Genomic DNA, 21,817 nt, shown 5'->3' with positions numbered 1-21,817 from the left:
GGTGCTTAAAGTACTTGAATTAGATTTTTTTTTTTAATTTAGGGCCTGGAATACCCTTGAAAATAGCCATATTCCCAAAGAGGTACTTGAAAAGTGTTTGAATTATCGAAAGACAATGTATCTGTAAAATAAGTGTTTAATTTTTTTAATTGCTATTCAAAAAAACATCATACTTTTTTGCTTATTTCAGTTAACGTCAAAAAACCAGTGAGCTAAGCCAGTAGTACTGTAGTACTTACACCAGTGTGGTGTAAACATGGCTGAAGACGCGTATAAAAGGACAGATGAACTTAAATCAATTGAGTCATTTACACTGGAACCACTCTGATTGATTCAAACTTGTTCCTTCTGATCATTGATTTGAAGTGTTTCAATAGCAAAATCCAGATAAAATTAAAGTTAAAGTTATTCATTTTCAATTGACATGAGTTGTAATGATTTTAAAAAGCACTTGGTGATGGGTGAAACAGAGCTTTTCGAAACTCAGAATCAGTTGAACTATTGCGTTGCAAAAATGATTCACTCAGTCAGTGTTTCAAAATGCTCCGATCAGATTGCGTATCACAAATAATTTTGTTTCAGGGACGTCAAATGGGACGTCAAATTGCGTATTGCGAATCACTTGATTTAGATTTGGACTTCGGAGCACATATCAGGAATAATTTGATTTAGATCAGGACTTTGGAGCAGGTTCGCAAATCATTTCTTTCAGATTGGGACTTCAAAGCATGTTTTGCTAATCATTTTATTTTATTATTATTATTATTATTTTTTTGCAAATTAAATTATTCACGATACGTGATTTGAAGTCCCGATCTAATGATTTACAATCTGCGCTCTGAGCCCTGATCTAAAATGATGGTTGGCAAATCATTATTCACATCGGGACTTCGGTGTGGGTTCACGAATCATCTGATTCATTTCGGGTTCAGAATCACTTGTTTTAGATCAGAATTTGTTTTTTTCTGATTGAAAACATCAATACAGTAGAGTTATAAATTAGGGCTGCACGATTTGGAGAAAAAATCTAATTGCGATTTTTCTGATCAAAATTGCGATTTGCGATTTAAAATGCGATTTACTACCATTTCATAAAAGAGCTACAGGTTTGATATGGTGGTTTTAACAGCAACAAAGAAAGACCAAGCATAATCACAAAGTATGCTACATTGTTCTACTGTTTATTTAAAACCTCTTAAACATTGTTGCCTTTTTTTAAATAAAGTTGTAAGTTATCATGACAAATTAAGAAAATAACTACAGTATCTTAAATAAAATAAAATTAACAATTAAAATTCTATAATAAAATATAATTAAAATCTCAAACTTCCTTAAATCTTAAAATCCAAACACACTGTAAACAATTTTACATCAGTAAAACACTGATGATAACCTACATTAAGAGACACTTTGTTGGGAAGTTGAGCCGCTGCTCCCGCTCATCTTTTCCAAATGGCGTTAACCTTATTTGCTCAGTACATGCAGTAGAGACCTGCACTCCTACGGGAGTATAGCGGGACCCGAGGCAACCGACTGCGGCGCGGGACAAAACTTGATGGGCGAGTGCGGCTGTTCGGGACGGGGGAAAATAAAATGATTCGCGGGACCCCCGCAAAATAGAAATATCTAAAAAGCTAAATATTGTTATTCATCTATTGCACAAAAGCAGCAAGAACAACTAGTATACAACTTACAGCTATGATTAGTAAACACAAGGATAGGCAGTCATCATCAGAGGTGTTTAAGAATCCACTCACTGCTCAAACATTCTTGCACAGTGCTGAATATTGCGTGCTCGCGAATTAAAACATTGTGAAAGATTCATTGTGCATAATATTAATTGTGTTAGAGCTTTCTGAGATCGCATATGAACTGAGATGTCAACTTTAGCTTTGTCTGCTTGCATTCTGCTATGGATACACACAGTAGCTCATGCTTGCTCTTCTGTTAAGAATAACAGTGGTTTGTGAATGTTGATGCTTAGCCTATATAACAAATATTTTATCAGGAGCGTTTATGCTGGGGTTTTGTGAAATTACGAGATGTTACAAAACTGTTTCATGTAAATTCAATTGATGTACTGAAAAAAAAACTATATAGGTTACTTTTATGCGGGCAGGAGCGGGACAAAACATGAATGTCGAGGCGGGAACTGAACGAGATTAACATTCTGCGGATGCGGGACTGAAAAAATCCGTCCCGTGCATGTCTCTACATGCAGTGTTAAAATACCCCCTATTGGTTAAACTCTGCATCAAACGTAATTTAAGCATGAAGACGTAATATGCACATGAAGCGACCTATCAAAAACGACTTATATGCTTGTTACCACATTTGATAATCAATCGAAATAATCGCAGCTCTTGCGATTTGAAAATCGCACCCTTTCAAATCGCGATTTCGGTTTAAAAACGATTAATCGTGCAGCCCTATTATAAATACAATAGAAAGGAAAAAGTATACACAAATACAAATCCCTAAAGGCAATTAACTTAAATTTTTTTTTTTTTTTTTTTTACTTTACATATGCATTTTTATTCATCTTTAGAATTTGAAATTTGAAAGATAAGACGTCAAAATCCTTGAAAATAAAAATGTACTTAAAGTCCTTAAGTCCTGGAATTTAATTTGTTTAATAAATTTAAATCTGTACGAACCCTGTAATGAAGCGTAATGCTATTGTCAATTCACAAACGCTACAAATCTATTGTAAGTGTATGCAATGCAGATTTAATATATGCTTTTTAAATATTTACATACGTGTAGGTTACATACGTCCGTCTCAGAGAGGCTCTGTTCATGGTAAATGCTGCTCCACACAAACAGTTATCATTTACATGTGTGGATCGTCTCAAACTCCAGCTCTGCATATTGTTGTGAGTTTGGGTTTATTATAATGTTTATCTGGGAACGCAACGTACACCATTTCATCAGATTTGTAAGAGTAATCATTTTTAAACCTAGGCAAACAAAGGAGAACACATCAGTAGCTTTTTCATTATGCTGAGAGTTCATTGCGATTTCAAAATAAAAGCTTAAAATCTCACTCTGTGCGTGTGTATATACGTTTGATGTCCACCTATTCAAGAAACTACAGTGGCTGTAGCATTTCTGTCTGACAGAAAAAGCCAAATACTAAAGATTAAGTGGACATTTGAATTGAAGCTGTTTAGTCAATATTAAACAAGGATTAGATTGTGCTGTAAAGAGAAAAAACAATTGTCATGCCGTTGGCGCCCTCTGCAGGTATTTATTACTCGATTAATCATCAGAATACGCAACCGATTAATTGATTCCTAAGATAAGCATTAGTGACAGCTCATGTTTATTTATTTTTATTTAGTTTAGCTTGATGTACTAAAATAAGCAAAGCTAAAAACACAGCAAAATTACTGAAACTATAACATTTAATAAACACAATATTGATATAAATTGATATACGCAATATAGAAATCAGAATTTATAGTCCTTACTCATTTTCAAATAAAAACTGTAACATTATGAATGTCTTTACTGTCACTTTTGACTACTTAATGCATCCTTACTTGATCAGTGTATTTGTTTTTTGCTGTAAAAAATTACTTTCAACTTTTGATCAATGCTGAATATGCATATTATTCCAGGACAGTTTGCCACACAGAGACCTCTGATGATTTTTGCATTTCGAACAATTTGGAGAAATGGTTCAAAAGCCATTTATTTGTGTGCATACAAATATGAACAGTCCTTAACCACTCATCCCTCTTTTCTGTGTGTTTGTAAACTCTCACAGGAGGAGACAGCTCGTCTACAACCACAGGCAGCGCCTCTCCGGTTCCCAACAGTTATGAGTCTCTGGAGGGCGGCGGTTACTCGGGTACATCATTACAGTGCTCACGAGACATCTCCAAGCCAAATTTCCATTGAATGATTTGCTAATGCTTTCTCTCTCTCTCTCAAATCAGAGCTTGCAGCTCCTCCTTCTGGTGTTCCCGCCAAACAAGCTCCACCCTTCGGATACAATTATCCAACCATGCATCCTGCTTACCAACAAAACCCCGCCCCCAAACCAGACTCCTCCCCCGCTCACGGAGGGTACAACCAACCAGGCTACCAGCCATACGCGCAGGTATTTCCACTACTTTTTGATTCAGAAAGTCTGTGTTATTCAGAAAGAGGTTTGTTAAATGGTTTTGTGTTTGTGTTTTTGTAGCCTTTCCCATCTCTGTCTGAGCTGTCGTCAGCGTTAGGAGGCCTTGGCGGTGTTTCTGAACTGGAGGCTGAAACCTTGAGACCCGTGAATCTACTCCAGGAGAGGAACATCCTTCCTCCCAAACGTGCACCTCCCCCTGAGCCCAACCTGAGCAGCGACCTGCGCAAGGTCAACTGCAGCCCTGAGTAAGAGCAGAGAGATGACACACGTTTGTGTTTGTAGGAGGTTGTGGTTTCACACAACAGGTGCAGACAGAGAAGCAGCTTTGTTTTTGTTTAACAGTTTCTCTTTCTGTCTCTGTCGTGTCTCTTCCAGCACTTTTCGCTGTACTCTTAATAACATTCCCCAGACTCAAGCGCTGTTGAATAAAGCTCGTCTGCCTCTTGGATTACTGCTGCATCCCTTCAGAGATTTAACGGTAGGAGCAGAAAGCAGAAAGTAGTTATTGATGTACAAGTGCACAAACACAGGAAAATACATCAATATCTTTCTCAATATGCTAACTGTTCATCACAATTTCAAAATAAAAGCTCAAACCCTCACTCGTTTAGATGTTTTGATGTCCACACATTCAGAATTTACAGTGGCTGTAGCATTTATATTGTACAAAAGTGTCCAAGTATTAAAAATTTAAGTAGACATTTTAATTAAATGTTATTTAGTCAATTTTAAATTTAGATTAAATCACGCCGTAAAGAGTAAAAAAACAATCGTCAGGCCGTTGGGGCCCTCTGCAGGCATTTGATATGCACATATCATTATGTATTTTCTCAGTTTTGTTAAATAAAACCATATGGTTACTTGCTTTTGATACTTTATTTGAAGGAATTATTATTGCCTCATTGCTATTATATATGTATTTTAAGTCATTTTAAACGCTATTGTTAGCTTCTTAACCATCAGAAGAATCGACTGACTACTTGATTACCAAAATAGTCGTTAGTGACAGCCCTAAATCAGAAATGTTTCTTGTGCAGCAAATCTGGAGTAATAATGCTGAAAATTAAGCTTTAAGTCTCAGGAATAAATTACAGTTGGCGATATATTTAATAAGAAAGAGTTATTTAAAATAATACAAGTATGTCACAATATTACAGTTTTTGCTGTATTTTTGATCAAATAAATGCAGCCATGCTAAGCATAAGAGGCTTGAATTTTAAAGTATGTTGGACCTGTACCATCTTGAACAGGTCCCAATTAATATATGTAATCTGGACCACAAAACCAGTCATACGGGTAAACTTTTTTAACTTGAGATCTATACAGCATGTGAAAGCTGAATAATTTTTTTTTAGGATAGAACAATATTTGGCTGAGATACAACTATTTGAAAATCTGGAATCTGAGAGTGCAAAAAAATAAGAAAATATTCTCTAAGTTGTCCAAATTAAGTTCTTAGCAATTCATATTACTAATCAAAAATTAAGTTTTTATATATTTATGGTAAATAAATTTAAAAAATGTTCTTACCCCTGTCACTGTCCCATCTGTGGGACAGCCATGTTTACTTCACCATTTTACAAATAAATCATTATTTAATCATGACTAACTATATATCGTTGGAAAGGTCTGAGGCTCCTAAATAGATATTTTACTTTTTCTTTGTTACAAATTATACACATTTTTTTATACAAATATACCCATGCTGCTTAAGACTTGTTTGTGGTCCAGGGTCACATATTTTTTGAACTTGACTGTTCCCACACTAGGGGAAACAATTTTTTTTTTTATCAGCTTTTGATATAAAACCATCTGAATTACAGATAAAGGTGTCATAAACTGGTGTTATTCTGTGTTATCTAGAGCTTTACTGACACATTACAACTTGATTATGCATATTTAATTATCACTTCAATAACACTATCTTTCTCTCTTTGTCTCTGCAGCAGTTACCAGTGATCACCTCTAACACTATAGTTCGTTGTCGTTCGTGTCGGACGTATATAAACCCTTTTGTTTCGTTCCTGGATCAGCGGAGGTGGAAGTGTAATCTATGTTACAGAGTCAATGATGGTAAGTGTCTTAAAATTGTTTTTGGTTAGTCTTTAGTTAGTGTGGTATAGGGTTTCGATGTCATCCAAGATGTTCATGTCTTTCTTTCAGTCAGTCGAAAAGAAATTAAGGTTTTTGAGGAAAACACTCTAGGATTTTTCTCCATATAGTGGACTTCAGTGGTGCCCAACAGGTTGAAGGTGCAAAGTGCAGAATCCCTGGTTTTGACCCATACATTTTGGCTATTGCTACAAATATACCCGTGCTACTTAAGACTGGTTTTGTGGTCCAGGGTCACAAATGTTCTTGAGAGTTCAATATGTTCTGATAATTTGTCTTCTTCCTGATTAGTCCCTGATGAGTTCATGTATAATCCTGTAACTCGTTCCTACGGTGAGCCTCACAAGAGACCAGAGGTCCAGAATTCAACTGTGGAGTTCATCGCCTCTTCTGATTATATGGTGAGTGTGTATGTTTCTATCTTTGAAAAAAATGAAATGTTGCACTTGCATATTAATGGACATTTGCTTTCTCTCTCCAGCTTCGGCCTCCTCAGCCTGCTGTGTACCTGTTTGTATTGGATGTATCCCATAATGCTGTGGAGTCGGGCTACTTGAATGTGTTTTGCCAGTCATTACTGGACAACCTAGAAAAGTAAGATATTACAGCCGATGAAATGTTTTTAAATGTCACACACCTCAGATTTGACAACGTGTGCATGTGTTTCTCTCTTAGGTTACCCGGAGATACTCGTACACGCATTGGGTTTGTGACGTTTGACAGCACCGTCCACTTCTATAACCTGCAGGAGGGTCTTTCTCAACCTCAGATGCTGGTGGTGTCTGATATTGATGGTAATCCTGTCTGATTTTTATACTTTTGTTCCTCTGTTTCCCATTAAAGTGTCAGTTGACCCAAAAATGATAATTCTGCCATTAATTTCTCACCCTCATGTCATTAAAAACCTGTAAAACCTTGGATTGGATTTTATCAAAAATATCTTAATTTGTGTTCTGAAGGTGAGCAAAGCTTTCTGATCCTGCATAGACAGCAATGTAATTGACACATTCAAGGCCCAGAAAGGTAGTAAAGACATTGATAAAATGGTCCATGTGACATCAGTGGTTCAACCGTAATGTTACGAAGCTACAAAAAACTTTTTGTGTGCAAAGAAAACCAAAATAAATATAGTGTCAAGCAATGATTACCGGGGTTCAAGCACTTTAAGGCATTTAACCACATATAAAAAAAGACATTATGTATCAAGCCTTTTTTTGCAAATACAGGTAATTGAACAGAAATATATTGTTTTGTAACGTTTATGACTGTTACAGCGCCAGCTGTGGTCCGATCTCCTTAAAACTTAGCACTCTTGTATAGAATTACCTGTTACATGTGCTCACCAGGTTTTGTGAAGTTTTGAGTTTTCCTTTAGGCTTTATAGGATTTTAGGTCAATTCAGACAGGCCCCTTTTCTAAACGACCCCGTTATAGCTTTCCAAAGGGTAAATTTCAGCCTAGAGAGTCCAGAGAATTGTACTGCAGTGTTTTTTTTCACAGATTGAGCGAAAACCTAGGAACCTAATTTGCAAAAGTAGGTTTTTTTTTTTTTTTTTTTTTTTTTTTTACATCTTTTCAATCATTTTACAAATGATTTGATAGACAGCAGTGTTTCTAGAGGCAAAATTGTCTTTTATCATATGTATGTGCGAAAAACCATCCAGTGTACAATCTTACGCCCTTGAGAAAAGCGATATTGCACAAACCTTTGGGGCTGTGAGTCAAAAAGCCCCACTCAGTTTCATTCCTATCCGCCTCCGTTAACCTTGTCTAAAAGGTGCTCAAACTTCATTGGCCCAAAGGCGACTGTGTTTTTTGTTTTTTTGAGATATGAAAATCCTTATAGACATCCATGATTTTTGTCCTGCAACCTCAAATTGAGCTCTTACGTATGTGTTCTGAGTTTGGCGAAGATATCTCATTCCGTTCAGGAGTTATAGGCATTTTACTAACTGTGGCCCTGCCCCTTTCAAACATTTTTATGTCCCGTTGCGACAGTGAGTTGAAAGTTTGACTTTTTTTTTTTTTTTTTATAATTATTGATATGCACTGGTTTGTTTTCCGACCGGGCGAAAAACCAACTTAATTCAACATTTTTTTCTCTAGCAGGCCTGCGTAGCATTGCATTGCATCTGATGAGTGACTGAGACATGTTTGTTTTTGATTCTCTTAGATGTCTTTATCCCAACCCACGACAGTCTCCTGGTGAATCTCAAAGAGAGTAAAGAGGTTTGAATCTTATCATTCTCTCCCTCTCTGTATTTTAAGAACTTGTATCTTTGTGTGTGTGAGGTCAACTGTGTTTGTGTTCCCATTTCCTGGCTTCATATCTCTGTATCACATAAGCTTTGATATGTGACACCATTTTTGCAGCTGCGTTATCTGAAAGAAAGTGTGTTTGTGCATGTGCTCGCAGCTGGTGAAGGACCTCCTGAATGCGCTGCCGGGGATGTTCACGCACGCCCGTGAGACTCAGAGCGCTCTGGGTCCGGCTCTGCAGGCGGCTTATAAACTCATGTCCCCAACGGGAGGCAGAGTGTCCGTGTTTCAGACCCAGCTGCCCACCCTTGGCGCCGGACTTCTGCAGTCACGGGAAGACCCTAACCTCAGATCCAGCACCAAGGTATCACTCTTGAATCTACATAAACCAGTTTTAGTACACATGTATATGGTCAAAGTTGAAATTTTTTTACATTTTGAATGTATGCAAATTGTATAATATCCAATCCAATAAAACATGTCTTAAGTACTTGCAGTTACCCTGTTTGGCTGTTAAATGTATGCCTGTTTAATTAACTAGAAGTGTTTAGATACGTTTTATTGTGATTAAAAAAAATGACAGATACTTAATTATGTTTCAATGAATGTTACAGTGTTTTGAGTGTTTCTGTTGGCTTGTTCATATCCAGAATGTCCAGCACTTGGGTCCTGCTACAGACTTTTACAAGAAACTGGCTCTGGACTGTTCTGGACAGCAAATCGGAGTGGATCTGTTCTTACTGAGCTCCCAGTACTCAGACCTGGCTTCTTTAGGTACACATACACACACTTAATGCTATTTCTTGGCTCTTACATGTGATCTAAAGTTGTGAAACAATACTTTTTTTTTTTTCCTTGTACAGCATGTGTGTCCAAATACTCAGCCGGCAGCGTCTTTTACTACCCGTCCTTCCATCATATTCACAATACGGCGTTGAGACAGAAATTCCAGAAAGATCTGCAGCGATACCTCACTAGAAAGATCGGATTTGAAGCCGTCATGAGGATCAGGTGCACCAAAGGTGAGGGGGCGGAGATACACAAGCCAATCCTGTGCCACAATTGCTTTGATTGACACTTTGATTAACCAGTATCTGTAGGGCTCTGTGATTTCGTACACTTCCAGTCAAAAATGTTTGAAGTCAGATTTGTAATGGTTTTTAAAGTCGTCTCTTTTGCTCTCCAAGCCTGCATTTATTTGATCCAAAATACAGCAAAAGCAGAAATATTGCGAATTATTTTTACTATTTAAAATAACTGCTTTCAGTTTGAATATATTTTAAAATGTAATTTATTCCTGTGATCAAAGCAAAATTTTCAGCATCATTACTCCAGTCTTCAGTGTCACATGATCCTTCAGAAATCATTCTAATATGCTGAGTTTTTTATTAGTAGCATTTAACACAGTTGAGTGATTTATTTTTAGGATTCTTTAATGAATAGAAAGCTCCAAATATCAGCATTTATCTTAAATAAAAAAGCTTTTGTAACATTATACACTAGATGATTTAAATGCTTGTAAAGCTTCAGTACAAGTCAGTATAATTATAGAAATATAAATGATCTATTTCTAATAATCAAAAGTCATGATAAAGACATTTATAATGTTTTTTTAACATTATATGTTGAACATATGTTTTTTTAACATTTTTTTTTTATTTCAGACAAATGCTGTTCTTCTGAACATTCTTTTCATCTAAGAAACCTCGAAAAAAACATTTACTCAGCTGTTTTCAACATAATAGTAATAAAATTATACAAAAATTTCAATAATACATTTTTTTATCAACAAATTAGAATATTAGAATGATTTCTGAAGGATCGTGTGACACTGAAGACTGGAGTAATGGTGCTAAAAATTCAGCATTGAAATCACAGAGATAAATTACATTTTAATTAGGGCCGGGACTCGATTAAAAAATTTAATCTAATTAATTAAAGGCTTTGTAATTAATTAATCGAAATTAATCGCATTTTAATCGCATATAAATATTTGACCTGAGAACAGTGAGAAGTAAGTTTTTTATATGGATTTTTAGTATACCATTGAATAATGACTGAATACATAAGCTTAAGCAACAAAATATTGTTTATTTTTGTTCAACCAAGTCCAACAGACCAGTGCAATATTGCCATTAAGTGTAGCAATAGGCTCGATGTGCTGTGGTGATATGCGAATTCCTTGTTGCATAGCTTGCACACAACCATGCTCTTATCGACGCTTCCATCCATTAGTTTTTTGTAACAAAATTTCCCATCCACAGGGCCAACTAAAGCGGTCCCATCAGCTTTTTTGTCCATGTTCACTGTGGTTTGTTTTGCTGCGTCCCAATTCGCCTACTTATACTATGTCCTATAAGTATGTACTCTTTTTGTGAAGAAAAGTACATACTTTTGAGTTTGTAGCAGAATAGTAGGCAAGCTATGGGACATATACTTCATCATAACTGCTTCTTTAATGGACGCTCTGTTGCTTAGTTACCTGAATCCTGTCACTGTTTAAACTGCCCTGTCAATCATCACAGTTAACATTATCTACATTTAGTTTAATTTAATTTCCTACCGTATTAGAGAGAAATTAAGAGGCACGTTCTTTAACAAGTCTTTCATGCCGAGAACTCTGCTCTTCTGTTTGCTTAATTATGCATTTAAACGTTAATGACCAAACCTATCATTATAAATGTTGCTGCACATGGAATATAACGCGGATAACATTTAAAAAATATTTTTATCAGGTTACACACTGATTATTTATCACTCAAACCCCTTTCTCTACCTGTCCGTTGGTCGCGCATATCCTCCATGTTTGTAGTTTTTTAACACTTTTTATGCGTGTTTGTAGTTCTAATCGAATCCTCGTTCACGGCGCAGTGTGTTGTGGGCAATATTAGCCGTTAGAGTGTGCATTGATCGTTAAGTAGTAGACCATCCGGGAATCTTTGGAATACTTTTTTAAACATACTACGATTTGGGACCATAGTTTGGGACATACAATACTATTTAGGACGGGCGCAGCTTGTCTGAACGCTACTTGGTGCTCCAGTATAATCGGTCCGCCAAATCTCATCCAGTGAGAAACGTTCCGCGGTGCAAAACTAAGTGCGATTAAAATGCGTTAAAAAATTTTAACGCGTTATTTTTGTGTAATTAATTAATCTAAATTAACGCGTTAAAGTCCCGGCCCTAATTTTAATATATATTCAAATAGAAAACAGTTATTTTAAATTGTAAAAAATATTTCACATTTTTTCTGTTTATGCTGTACTTTGGATCAAATAAATGCAGGCTTGGTGAGCAAAAGAGACTTCTTTAAAACTTTGAAAATCTTACTGTTGACTCGTAATGTATCTCTTTTAAATAACACTTTCACTGATTGGTCAACAGGCTTGTCCATCCACACTTTCCATGGCAACTTCTTTGTTCGCTCCACTGATTTGCTCTCTCTGGCCAACGTCAACCCGGACTCTGGTTTCGCTGTGCAGATGTCCATAGAGGAGAGTTTAGCTGATACGTCGCTTGTTTGTTTTCAGGCTGCTCTTCTTTACACATCCAGCAAAGGTAAACAAGCATTTGTGCACATGTATGCACAACTTTAATGTGTTTAAAACATCAGACCACTCCCACAAACTGAGTAGGATTTCCGCTAAATGGCATGTGTTGGTGATTGACAGGTAAACGTCGAATCCGAGTGCACACTTTGTGTCTGCCAGTGGTCAGTCAGTTGAGTGAAGTGTTTGCCGGAGCCGATATCCAGGCCATCTCATGCCTTCTGGCCAACATGGGTGAGTAAAATAAACACATTGACATTTTAAGCGCAGCATGTTATGTCAATACATGTCTATGTTGTGTTTCTAGTATGTATGTATTGATTTAAATCAAATGCATAATACAAATCTAAGTTACTGGACAAGTAGATGTTTTCCAAGCACAGTGTGCAGATGCAAGTATGCATGTTGTATTTACATTTATTATCGTTTTCAGCGATTGGCTGTTGCAATCCTAATTTATAGTAATTTAGTTACATACATTTTCACACTAATAAGTGCATATTTTCACCCACATGTTAAAACTAAATAATTACTGTGGAGTTGTGTTTTCATCATTTAGGTTGATTCCTGTTTGTTTTGCTTTGCTGGAAACATCATCTCTGTCTGTATCTGTTTCCAGCTATCGATCGCTCCATCTCCTCCAGCCTGTCCGATGCGAGAGACGCATTAGTTAATGCCGTGGTGGATTGTTTAACGGCGTATCGTGCTAACGGCTCAAACATCCAGCCCTCCGGTCTGATCGCCCCTGCTGCCCTGCGTCTCTTCCCTCTATATGTACTTGCTCTGCTCAAACAGGTGAGGGCGCTGTTTGCACATACACCACAAGAGCACTTACTAACCACATGTCATTGAAAAGCCATTAATAGAATCAGTTCTGTTTCTTAAGGGAAAAAGTTGAAGGCAAAAGCCCCCAGATCTTCAAAATGCAATAAATAGTTGTTTTTTTAATTGTTTACATTTTATATACTTATCATGTTGCGTGTTTTGTCCTTCAGAAAGCTTTGCGGACAGGCACTAGCACCCGTCTGGATGAGCGAGTGTTTTCGATGTGTGAGTTAAAGAGTCAGCCGCTGCAGCAGATCATGCGCATGGTTCATCCGGACCTGTACCGCATTGACAACATGACCGAACAGGTAACACACATTCATACGGGTGTGGGATATATTGGTGCTAATAATTAATAATAATAATATTTAATCCCATATTTAATCCCAGAGAGCACTGGCCCTTTAATTAGTGACAGTGTTATTGTTATTTCTTATAAAAGTTTATAAAAGCCTCCCTAAATGACAACATGCTAAGACATAATATAGTCATAGCACAATAACACAAACACTAACATAAAAACACCTCCTTGAGTTACACTTTATTATAAACTTTCATTTGTAAATTTGAAAACCGATCTAAAGTGTTTATTAATCTTAATGTTAATTTAAACATTTGCCAGTGCAAAAATCAAAAGTTGTTTCTGTTAACATTAGTTAATGGATATGAGATAATATAAAGTAAATGAACAGCTGTATTTTTTTTGACTAACATTAACAAGGATTTATAAATACTGTAACAAGTAAATTGCTCATTGTTAATTTACATTAATGCATTAACATTAACTAATGTTACTTTATTGCATAGTGTTACCTATTCTTGATTAGAAGTAGCTGGAATCATAATTAAACTAGAATTTTGGCCAAAAATGTTGTGATTTTTGTACATCAATATGATAATATTAAATATTATTAATAATCATTATTTATTATTATTATTTACTAAATTTATTTATTTGTGTGTGTGTGTGTGTGTGTGTGTGTGTGTGTGTGTGTGTGTGTGTGTGTGTGTGTGTATGTGTGTGTGTGTGTGTGTTAATAACAATAATGAATCAAGTCTATAATATAAATTTTTTTTATTATTGTTTATTATTATTGGTATTATTTACTAAATTTATTTACTTGTAGTAACATATATAGTTGGGTGGTTGAAAAATATTCTTTTTTTTCTTTTCTTTTTTTTCCTGAACTGTAAATTAGTCCTATGGTGTGACATAGCAAAAAAAAAACTCTTATTAATATATAAATAGCATGAGATATTTATCTTCATTGTTAGACACTTATTTTCATATAGTGTTATTCAATTAAAATGAAATTATAATTAAAGGAGTAGTTCACTTTCAGAACAAAAATTTACAGATAATGTACTCACCAAGAGTCATCCAAGATGTTCATGTCTTTCTTTCTTCAGTCATAAAGAATTTTTTTTTTTTTTTTTTTTTTTTTGAGGAAAATATTTTGAAATTTCTCTCCATATAATGGACCTCTATGGCTGGCTCATTATAAACAATCTAAATCTAAAGATTTTGATTTCATTTCAATTAATTCTGCAGCCCTTTTTCAAACCTATATAATTGGTCAAATTTACTTTTCCACCTGTGATCATTTCCTGCCATTTACAAAATAATAAAAATTTTCTTTTTTATATGTATGTATCAATGTTTAGTTTTACTTGCATTTTGTTTTATACCATTCATCAGACTTTTAAGTTAAAATCCAATCGTATTGTGGCACTACAACAAACAAAAGTGTAACTCTTGAGAGCATTGAAGCTGGAATGCTTTTTCTAATGCATTCTGTCAAATCAGCAAAAATCACTGCCAACAGCTAGTAAAATTTCAACAGCCAGTTTTTCAAAAACTAGCCAATAATACTAAAGTGTGGAAGAGAATGTATAGATTGATGTGATTCTGTTTGTCCTCTAGGCGGCGTTGCATCTGAATGACTCTGTGATTCCTCAGCCTCCCTTACTGCAGCTCACTGCAGAGAAACTCACTAGAGAAGGAGCGTTCCTCATGGACTGTGGCAGTGTAAGCATTAACTCACCAAAACACATGAATTTGTCAAGATGTTTTGTCATACCGGCAGCTCCCATTAATTAAACACTGATTTCTGCCCTTGGCTCTGCAGGTGATGTATATGTGGGTAGGGAAGTGCTGTAACGAGACGTTCATCCGTGACGTGTTGGGCTTCCCCAATTATGCATCCTTACCGTCCAGCATGGTGAGTGAGTGAGTGAGTGAGTGAGTGAGTGAGTGAGTGAGTGAGTGAGTGAGTGAGTGAGTGAGTGAGTGAGTGAGTGAGTGAGTGAGTGTGTGTGTGTTTGTGTGCGCATGGTGAACTGATTTCCATTGCTCACAAGTATCTTCTTTCACCCTGTTGTGTTAAAGGTGACATATCATATTTATCCTTAAGGAAATCAGGATTTTCTTGCTCTTTTGAAGAAAAAAAAAACATAAAACTCACCTTATTGAAACCAAGCATTAAGCTACTAACATTGAATTTGTGTCACAAACACAAACATATTAGTATAAAGTCTATATCTAAAGATATTTAAAACTAAAACCATAAATGTTATTTGAAATAAAAACTAAAGCTTATTAAAAAAAAAAGCAATAAAGTAATAAAAATGACAAAACAGAGAATATCTTTATCAAATCTATAACTGTATTTCACTGGTAACATCATAACGCTGCAGTGGTTATGAAAACAAAATTATTTGTTTTTGCGGGGGTTTTTTCTCTTCAGGGAAGAGATGTTGTAGACTGCGTGTCTTACCGCAAGCACACATTGGCTCATGTTTCTCAAACTGCTCTGTTCATTCGATCATATTCTTCTGGTTATGAAAGACAGAAGCTGCTTCTGATCAGCATTAGAACATGAACCAAAGGTCGTCTTGAGTTCAGCTCATTTGTTTTTCATTTTGGAAGGCGTTACTCTTGGTCTGCGTTATCTCACCCTGGAGGGGATTGTGGGCCGTGTATCATTTCTCTAAATGATCCAAACCTCACATTTCAGTGTCAAAACAAAAACACAACAAAACACAAATTACTGTCCTAGATGTCTGAATGTTTCCGATGATGAAATACCTCCCCCCCTCCTAAATTTAATTTTATCGGTTCAATTTTTTTTTTTAATTCTAAATATTTTAATAAATGTATTTTATTTATTTTTCCTTTTTTTTATAAAATTTTTCTGAATTCTGTTTTTGAGTTTCAATGTAAAGTTAGTCATTTTTTTTATTTTTAAGTTCGATTTTTCTTCATTCTGCATTAATGTCTAAATTAAATGTAAGTAACCAAAAGCATGTCTAAATGAACTGAAATCATGTAACTTATAGAATTAAAAAAGTTATCAAAAGTTACATTTTTGGGGCCCTATTAAGTTTCCCAAAATTCCATTTCATTTTTAAATAATTCTGTAATTTTTATGGATTCTATTTTAATGGTTTAATTATATTTTAATAATCCAAAATCATGTCTAATGAGTTGAATTCATTAAATTTACACAACATAATTTATTAAACTTTTTCACAATAAATCAATGTTTTGTTGACAATTTCTGAAATAAAACTTTGATTTATTGTGAAAAAGTTTAATAAATTATGTTGTGTAAATTTAATGAATTCAACTTATTAGACATGATTTTGGACGCATTTTTTTTTTTGTATTTGATTTAATACAAATAATATTAATTATTATTAGTTATTGTACCTTAACAATAAGATGTATTAGTTAACATTAGTACCTCTTCATTATTGTTAGTGCTGTCAAATCGATTATGTAAGGGATAATCAACGGTTTGCCGTGCGTTAAAGGATTTTAAATGCACAACGTGGAGGCTAATAACCGCCCGACGCGAAGCGGAGGGTGGTTGCCTCCGCGAAGTGCATTTTAAATCCTTTAACGCACGGCAAGCCGTTGATTATCCCGCTTATTCCATGGTTATAGACAAATGAAAACTAGGATTGATATTTGCAGCGCAAAATTTGACTGAATGGATAAAAAAGACGGTTATTTTCGTCAGTTATGACACGCAGCTCTAGCATTCTGGCCGCTTCAAATCAGACTCAGAGATTAAATAGTCCGGTAAGATCACATTTATTTGAATGAAATATAGCATTTGTTTCAGTAGATTATCGATCGACCAAGAGAGAGTGTGAAGGCAAGAGAGATGACAGTTGTGTGTGTGCGTAACGTTACCTGCCTGCATGCTGTGCGTCTCTCTCTACAAACAACAATTCATTACAAAACAGCATCTTTACCGCCCCGTTGCTGAGGAATATAATGTAGCGATCTAGTATCTAGGCTATTTTAATAAGGATCGCAGGCAAACGCTGACAAGAAGCGATGCGATCTCTCTCTCTCTCTCTCTCTCTCTCTCTCTCTCTCTCTCTCTCTCTCTCTCTCTTTCTCTCTCTCTCTCTCTCTGCGCTTTTGCGTGCATCAATTAAAGCAGCGCATTAATATAGAACGGTGATTAAACTGACTTGGAACTACCTGTGCATTAAACGGTTTTACTGCACACCTACCAGCCAATCAGAATCCAGTATCCAGACATTCCATGGAATAATCGTGATTAATCGCATGTGTACTGTCTATAGTATACACATGTATATGTAATATTTTAGTGCTGGGCAATGATTGATTACAATTAATCACATCCAAAATAAAAGTTTTTGTGTACATAATATATCTGTGTATTTATTATGTATATAAAAACACATTTGCATATGTATGTTTAAAAATATGTTGTTTATATATTAAATAAAAAAATAATATGAATATAAATATATATGTTTATACATGTAAATATTTTCAAAATATATACTGTATTTCTGTCTTTATATGTACATAATAAATTGTTTAATTACGTAATAAATATATATATAATTATTTTTTTTATTTTTTTTATTTGTATATATACACTATATATATATAAACACAGTATATACACATATTATGTAAACAAACTTTTATTTTAGATGCTATTAATTGTGATTACCCGATTTGACAGCACTAGTTAATTAACAATAACAAACAATGAACAATACATTTATTATACTATTTGTTTATGTTAGTTCATAAAAATACAGTTGTTTACTGTTTGTTCATGTTAGTTCACAGTGCATTAACCAATGTTACAAAACACAACTTGTGATTTTTAATAATGCATTAGTAAATGCTGAACGTTAAGATGAATAAATGCTGTAGAAGTATTGTTCATTCTTAGTTTTTGTTAACAAATGTAGTTAACTAATGACCTTAATTGTAATGTATTAACAATTTATTTATTTTTTGGCTGCAGAACAGCAATTTACCTTTCATCCTCTTGACAAAAACAGAATTCGGGGAAAAAAAATAAATGTTTATGGTTTTCTTGTTTTACAGACTGAGATCCCTGAGCTGCAGACGACGTATTCGGAGCGAACTCGAGCTTTTATTTCTTGGCTGCTGGAGTCAAGAACCTTCCATCCTGCTTTTCACGTGATCAAGTATGTTTGCTCTGTCTGTTTCTCCTTAATCCGTACTGTTTTTTTCTTCTCCATCTTTCTCGATCTCTATATCTCTCCCGTTCCGGCCCTGTTATTCATAGTCACAGGGCAACATATTGTTCCTGAGGGAGGATGGTGTGTTTTTATGCTATCACAGACTGCCTCCTCTCGCAGTGGGAGTTGCATTCCTAGTTTTTTTTAGACTTTGGATGGTTTTGAAATCTGTTTTAAAAGAGCCCACTGACATTTCTCTCAGATTTTAAAAGAATAGATCACCCAAAAATGAAGTTTCCTGATTATTTACTTAACACCGGGTCTTCCAAGATGTAGAAGAGTTTCTTTTTTTCAGCTGATGAGAAAACAAGGTTTTGGAAGAAAACATTTCACCATTTGCTTTTAAATAAAATGTAAATCTAAAATAAAAAATAAACAAAAATATTTGGCACCCGAAACTTCTTAAATGACAGAATTTTCTTTTCTTTTTTTTTGGGGATGAAATAATGGAGTGTTTTTTGTCTATGTTGAGCTTATTGAGTTGCATTAGACAAAGAATATTTTTGATATATTTAATTACTCAAATGTAATTATTTGCATTAGTTTAACGAGGCAAATCAATTAATAAAATACATAAGAATAATAATAATTATTATTATTATTATATTTGTCAATTTTCTTTAAATACAAATGGAATTAAAAATCTCCAACTCTCCATTTTATAATGCATAAGCAGTGTTATTTTAGTATTATATAGTATTTTCTACTATTATGTTTAATAATATTTAGAATTTCCTTTTATTTTTATGTTTTCAATGTAATTTTAGTTTTAGTAATTTTGTGATCTTTTTCTTATACTTTTCATTTTTTTATATTTCTATTTAGCTTAATTTTTAATGACATTTATTTATTTTTAATTTTAGAATGTGAACTTTTTTTATTAAAAACTTTTTAGAAATTTAAAAGCTCTATTTCAAGAAAGAAAACAGGTTTTTATACATTTTTTAGGTTACATAACCATTGAAAATGTGGACTTTTCTTGGTTTGGTTTGTTTTGTTTTAGATGGACTATCTCTTCAAAAAACAGAAATCAAAATTATCCCTATTTGCTTTAAAATAAAATATGAAACTTTTTGGGACCTGAAACTGTTTGGTTACCAAAATACTTAGATATATCTTCTTAAATTACAGCTTTGTTTTTTTAATGGACTATCCCTTCAAAAAACAGAAATCAAAAGTGTCTCTGTTTGCTTTGAAATCAAAATAAAATAAAATATAATTTTTTGGGGACCCCAAACTGTTTAGTTATCAAAATAAATATATTTATCTTCTTAAATTACAGAATTTTTTTTTTTTTTTAATTACAAAATTAAATTTTTTTTGGATGGACTGTTCCTTTAAAAAGCAGACATTAAAAGTGTCCATATTTGCTTTGAAATCAAAATAAATATTGTATAATTATGTTGTTTTTTTGTTGAATCAATGATTTTCGTTAGAGAGGACCCTTATTTGTCAGCTGAAATCTTGTGGACTACTTTAAAGCTGTCTAAAAATGTATTTTGGACTGTCAAAATGTTCTGTTGAGCCTCATTCAGTTGCATTAGAAAGAGAATATTTTTTGATGTATTTAGTTACTTTTATTCAATGATTTGCTTTCTTTATAATTGTTCACGGTTTACATTTTGATGAAAGATTGAAAGACACACACAAAGATAATCATTTACTGTACAATAGTGCCAAATTTTCACATTGAGTTTAAGCCTCACACAATTATTGTCTTTCTCCAGGGACCACGCCTCGGCCAAGACCAGTTTTTTCCAGCACCTCGTGGAGGACCGCACTGAATCTGCCTTCTCTTATTACGAGTTCTTGCTTCACGTTCAGCAGCAGATGTCAAAGTAGAATGGAAGAACCCCATAGAACCGGCCCCAGGTTTAAGGCTAGCTTCTGTTCCGCGGCTCAACTTTAGCAAGGGAGCTCTTTGATTGGACTGCAGAGAGACACAGAGACACGCCCTCCTGGCCCCACCGGCCAATCACAGCCTGTGGCTCGTCTAGGGGGTGGAGTGTTTAAAGACAAATAATATATCGGACTATTATGGCAAAAATAAAAGAGAGAGAGCACAGAGGACAAAGATGAAATGTAGAGGACTTGACTTGCACATAGAGACACTGAACAATCATTCCCATCTGCTTACTCCCCTTTCATATTTAGCCATCATCATGGGTAGCCAGACGCAGCGAAGAACATTTTCCATGTTAGTTTCACTCCGAGTTTGTTTCCATTGTCTGAATCATTATATGCATGTATTTGGGTTTTTTAATACATGCGAAACTCAGAGCTCTTTGTTGCATATTATTAATCCCTTATGTTTTCTTTATTTGCTCCTTTTGTTCTCCTCCTGTCATTTCCCCTCTCCCAACGCGTTCCTCTCCTTATGTAATGTGACTTGTGAAACCGTGTCTGTCGTGATGGTGTAATAATTCATCTGTCTTCATCCAGCGTCGACTCGACAGTGGCTGCTCGGACTCTCCTCTCGTCTTCTCAATATCAGCTGCTTGAAACCGTTTAATGAAGCTACGACGTTCCTCGCTGACGACGCATTGTTTTCTTTGAGAAAACGGATCAGGCCACCAACAAATGTTGCTATCCACTTTGTAACTCAACACAAAAAAATATTTTAATGTGCTATAATTTATGACGAGCTTATTGAATAAAATGAAAGGATAATTCTAGTTTTGGGTGTCTGCAGAGATATTTTTATTATGGTATTTATTTACATTTAAGCAGGTAAGTCAGTTAAAAAATATATATATATTTCTTATTTGCAATTACAGTGTCATTTTCATATTTTGCTTAAATATGAAACTTAAAATGAGGCTTGAAAATATCCAATAAGAGTTTTCAATTTTTTTAATGCATAATAAAAGTGTTATTTTAGTATTAAATGTGGCCCTGGACCACAAAACCAGTCTTAAAGGAGTAGTTCACTTTTGGAACAAAAATTTACAGATATTGTACTCACCCCCTTGTCATCCAAGATGTTCATGTCTTTCTTTCCTCAGTTGTAAGGAAATTGTTTTTTGAGTAAAACATTTTAGGATTTCTCGCCATATAATGGACCTTTATGGTGCCCCTGAGTTTGAACTTCCAAAATGCAGCTTCAAATGAGTCTAAACGATCACAGCCGAGGAAAGAAGGATCTTATCTAGCGAAACGATGGGTTATTTTCTAAAAAAAAAAATAATTTCGAGCTTTTTGAAGCTGTATTTAAACTGCATTTTCGGCAAACTTGCATTTTCAACTCGGCGGCACCATAGAAGTTCATTATATGGAGAGAAATCCTGAAATGTTTTCCTCATTTCTTTATGACTGAAGAAAGAACTAAATCTATAGGTAAAACAAAAACAAAAAAACTAATAGTTATCGCCTAACTAGTTGATTGATTACACTG

At 34.7% G+C, this 21,817-nt stretch overlaps 1 protein-coding gene across 2 annotated transcripts in view; it reads left to right on the top strand.

Annotated features, from left to right (window-relative positions):
- sec24b (SEC24 homolog B, COPII coat complex component) overlaps nucleotides 1–20,701 on the top strand; it is a 34,630-nt gene extending 13,929 nt beyond the window's left edge. For both annotated transcript variants that reach the window (XM_073820274.1, XM_073820273.1), the window contains 20 exons: nucleotides 3,773–3,856; nucleotides 3,945–4,108; nucleotides 4,193–4,377; nucleotides 4,508–4,610; nucleotides 6,079–6,205; nucleotides 6,536–6,645; nucleotides 6,726–6,838; nucleotides 6,920–7,038; nucleotides 8,418–8,473; nucleotides 8,661–8,867; nucleotides 9,154–9,277; nucleotides 9,367–9,525; nucleotides 11,888–12,061; nucleotides 12,175–12,285; nucleotides 12,671–12,846; nucleotides 13,047–13,184; nucleotides 14,801–14,905; nucleotides 15,006–15,098; nucleotides 18,266–18,369; nucleotides 20,151–20,701. In XM_073820274.1, the coding sequence (XP_073676375.1) occupies nucleotides 3,773–3,856; nucleotides 3,945–4,108; nucleotides 4,193–4,377; nucleotides 4,508–4,610; nucleotides 6,079–6,205; nucleotides 6,536–6,645; nucleotides 6,726–6,838; nucleotides 6,920–7,038; nucleotides 8,418–8,473; nucleotides 8,661–8,867; nucleotides 9,154–9,277; nucleotides 9,367–9,525; nucleotides 11,888–12,061; nucleotides 12,175–12,285; nucleotides 12,671–12,846; nucleotides 13,047–13,184; nucleotides 14,801–14,905; nucleotides 15,006–15,098; nucleotides 18,266–18,369; nucleotides 20,151–20,265 (2,567 nt within the window). In that variant the 3' untranslated portion in view covers nucleotides 20,266–20,701. The remainder of the gene's footprint in view (nucleotides 1–3,772; nucleotides 3,857–3,944; nucleotides 4,109–4,192; nucleotides 4,378–4,507; nucleotides 4,611–6,078; nucleotides 6,206–6,535; nucleotides 6,646–6,725; nucleotides 6,839–6,919; nucleotides 7,039–8,417; nucleotides 8,474–8,660; nucleotides 8,868–9,153; nucleotides 9,278–9,366; nucleotides 9,526–11,887; nucleotides 12,062–12,174; nucleotides 12,286–12,670; nucleotides 12,847–13,046; nucleotides 13,185–14,800; nucleotides 14,906–15,005; nucleotides 15,099–18,265; nucleotides 18,370–20,150) is intronic.
- Nucleotides 20,702–21,817: the final 1,116 nt, after the last annotated feature.

This window comes from Garra rufa, chromosome 16 (genome assembly GCF_049309525.1).
Source record: "Garra rufa chromosome 16, GarRuf1.0, whole genome shotgun sequence".
NCBI lineage: Eukaryota > Metazoa > Chordata > Actinopteri > Cypriniformes > Cyprinidae > Garra > Garra rufa.
Note: the sequence above shows the minus strand (reverse complement) of the source record. Positions and strands in the feature narration are given on the sequence as shown.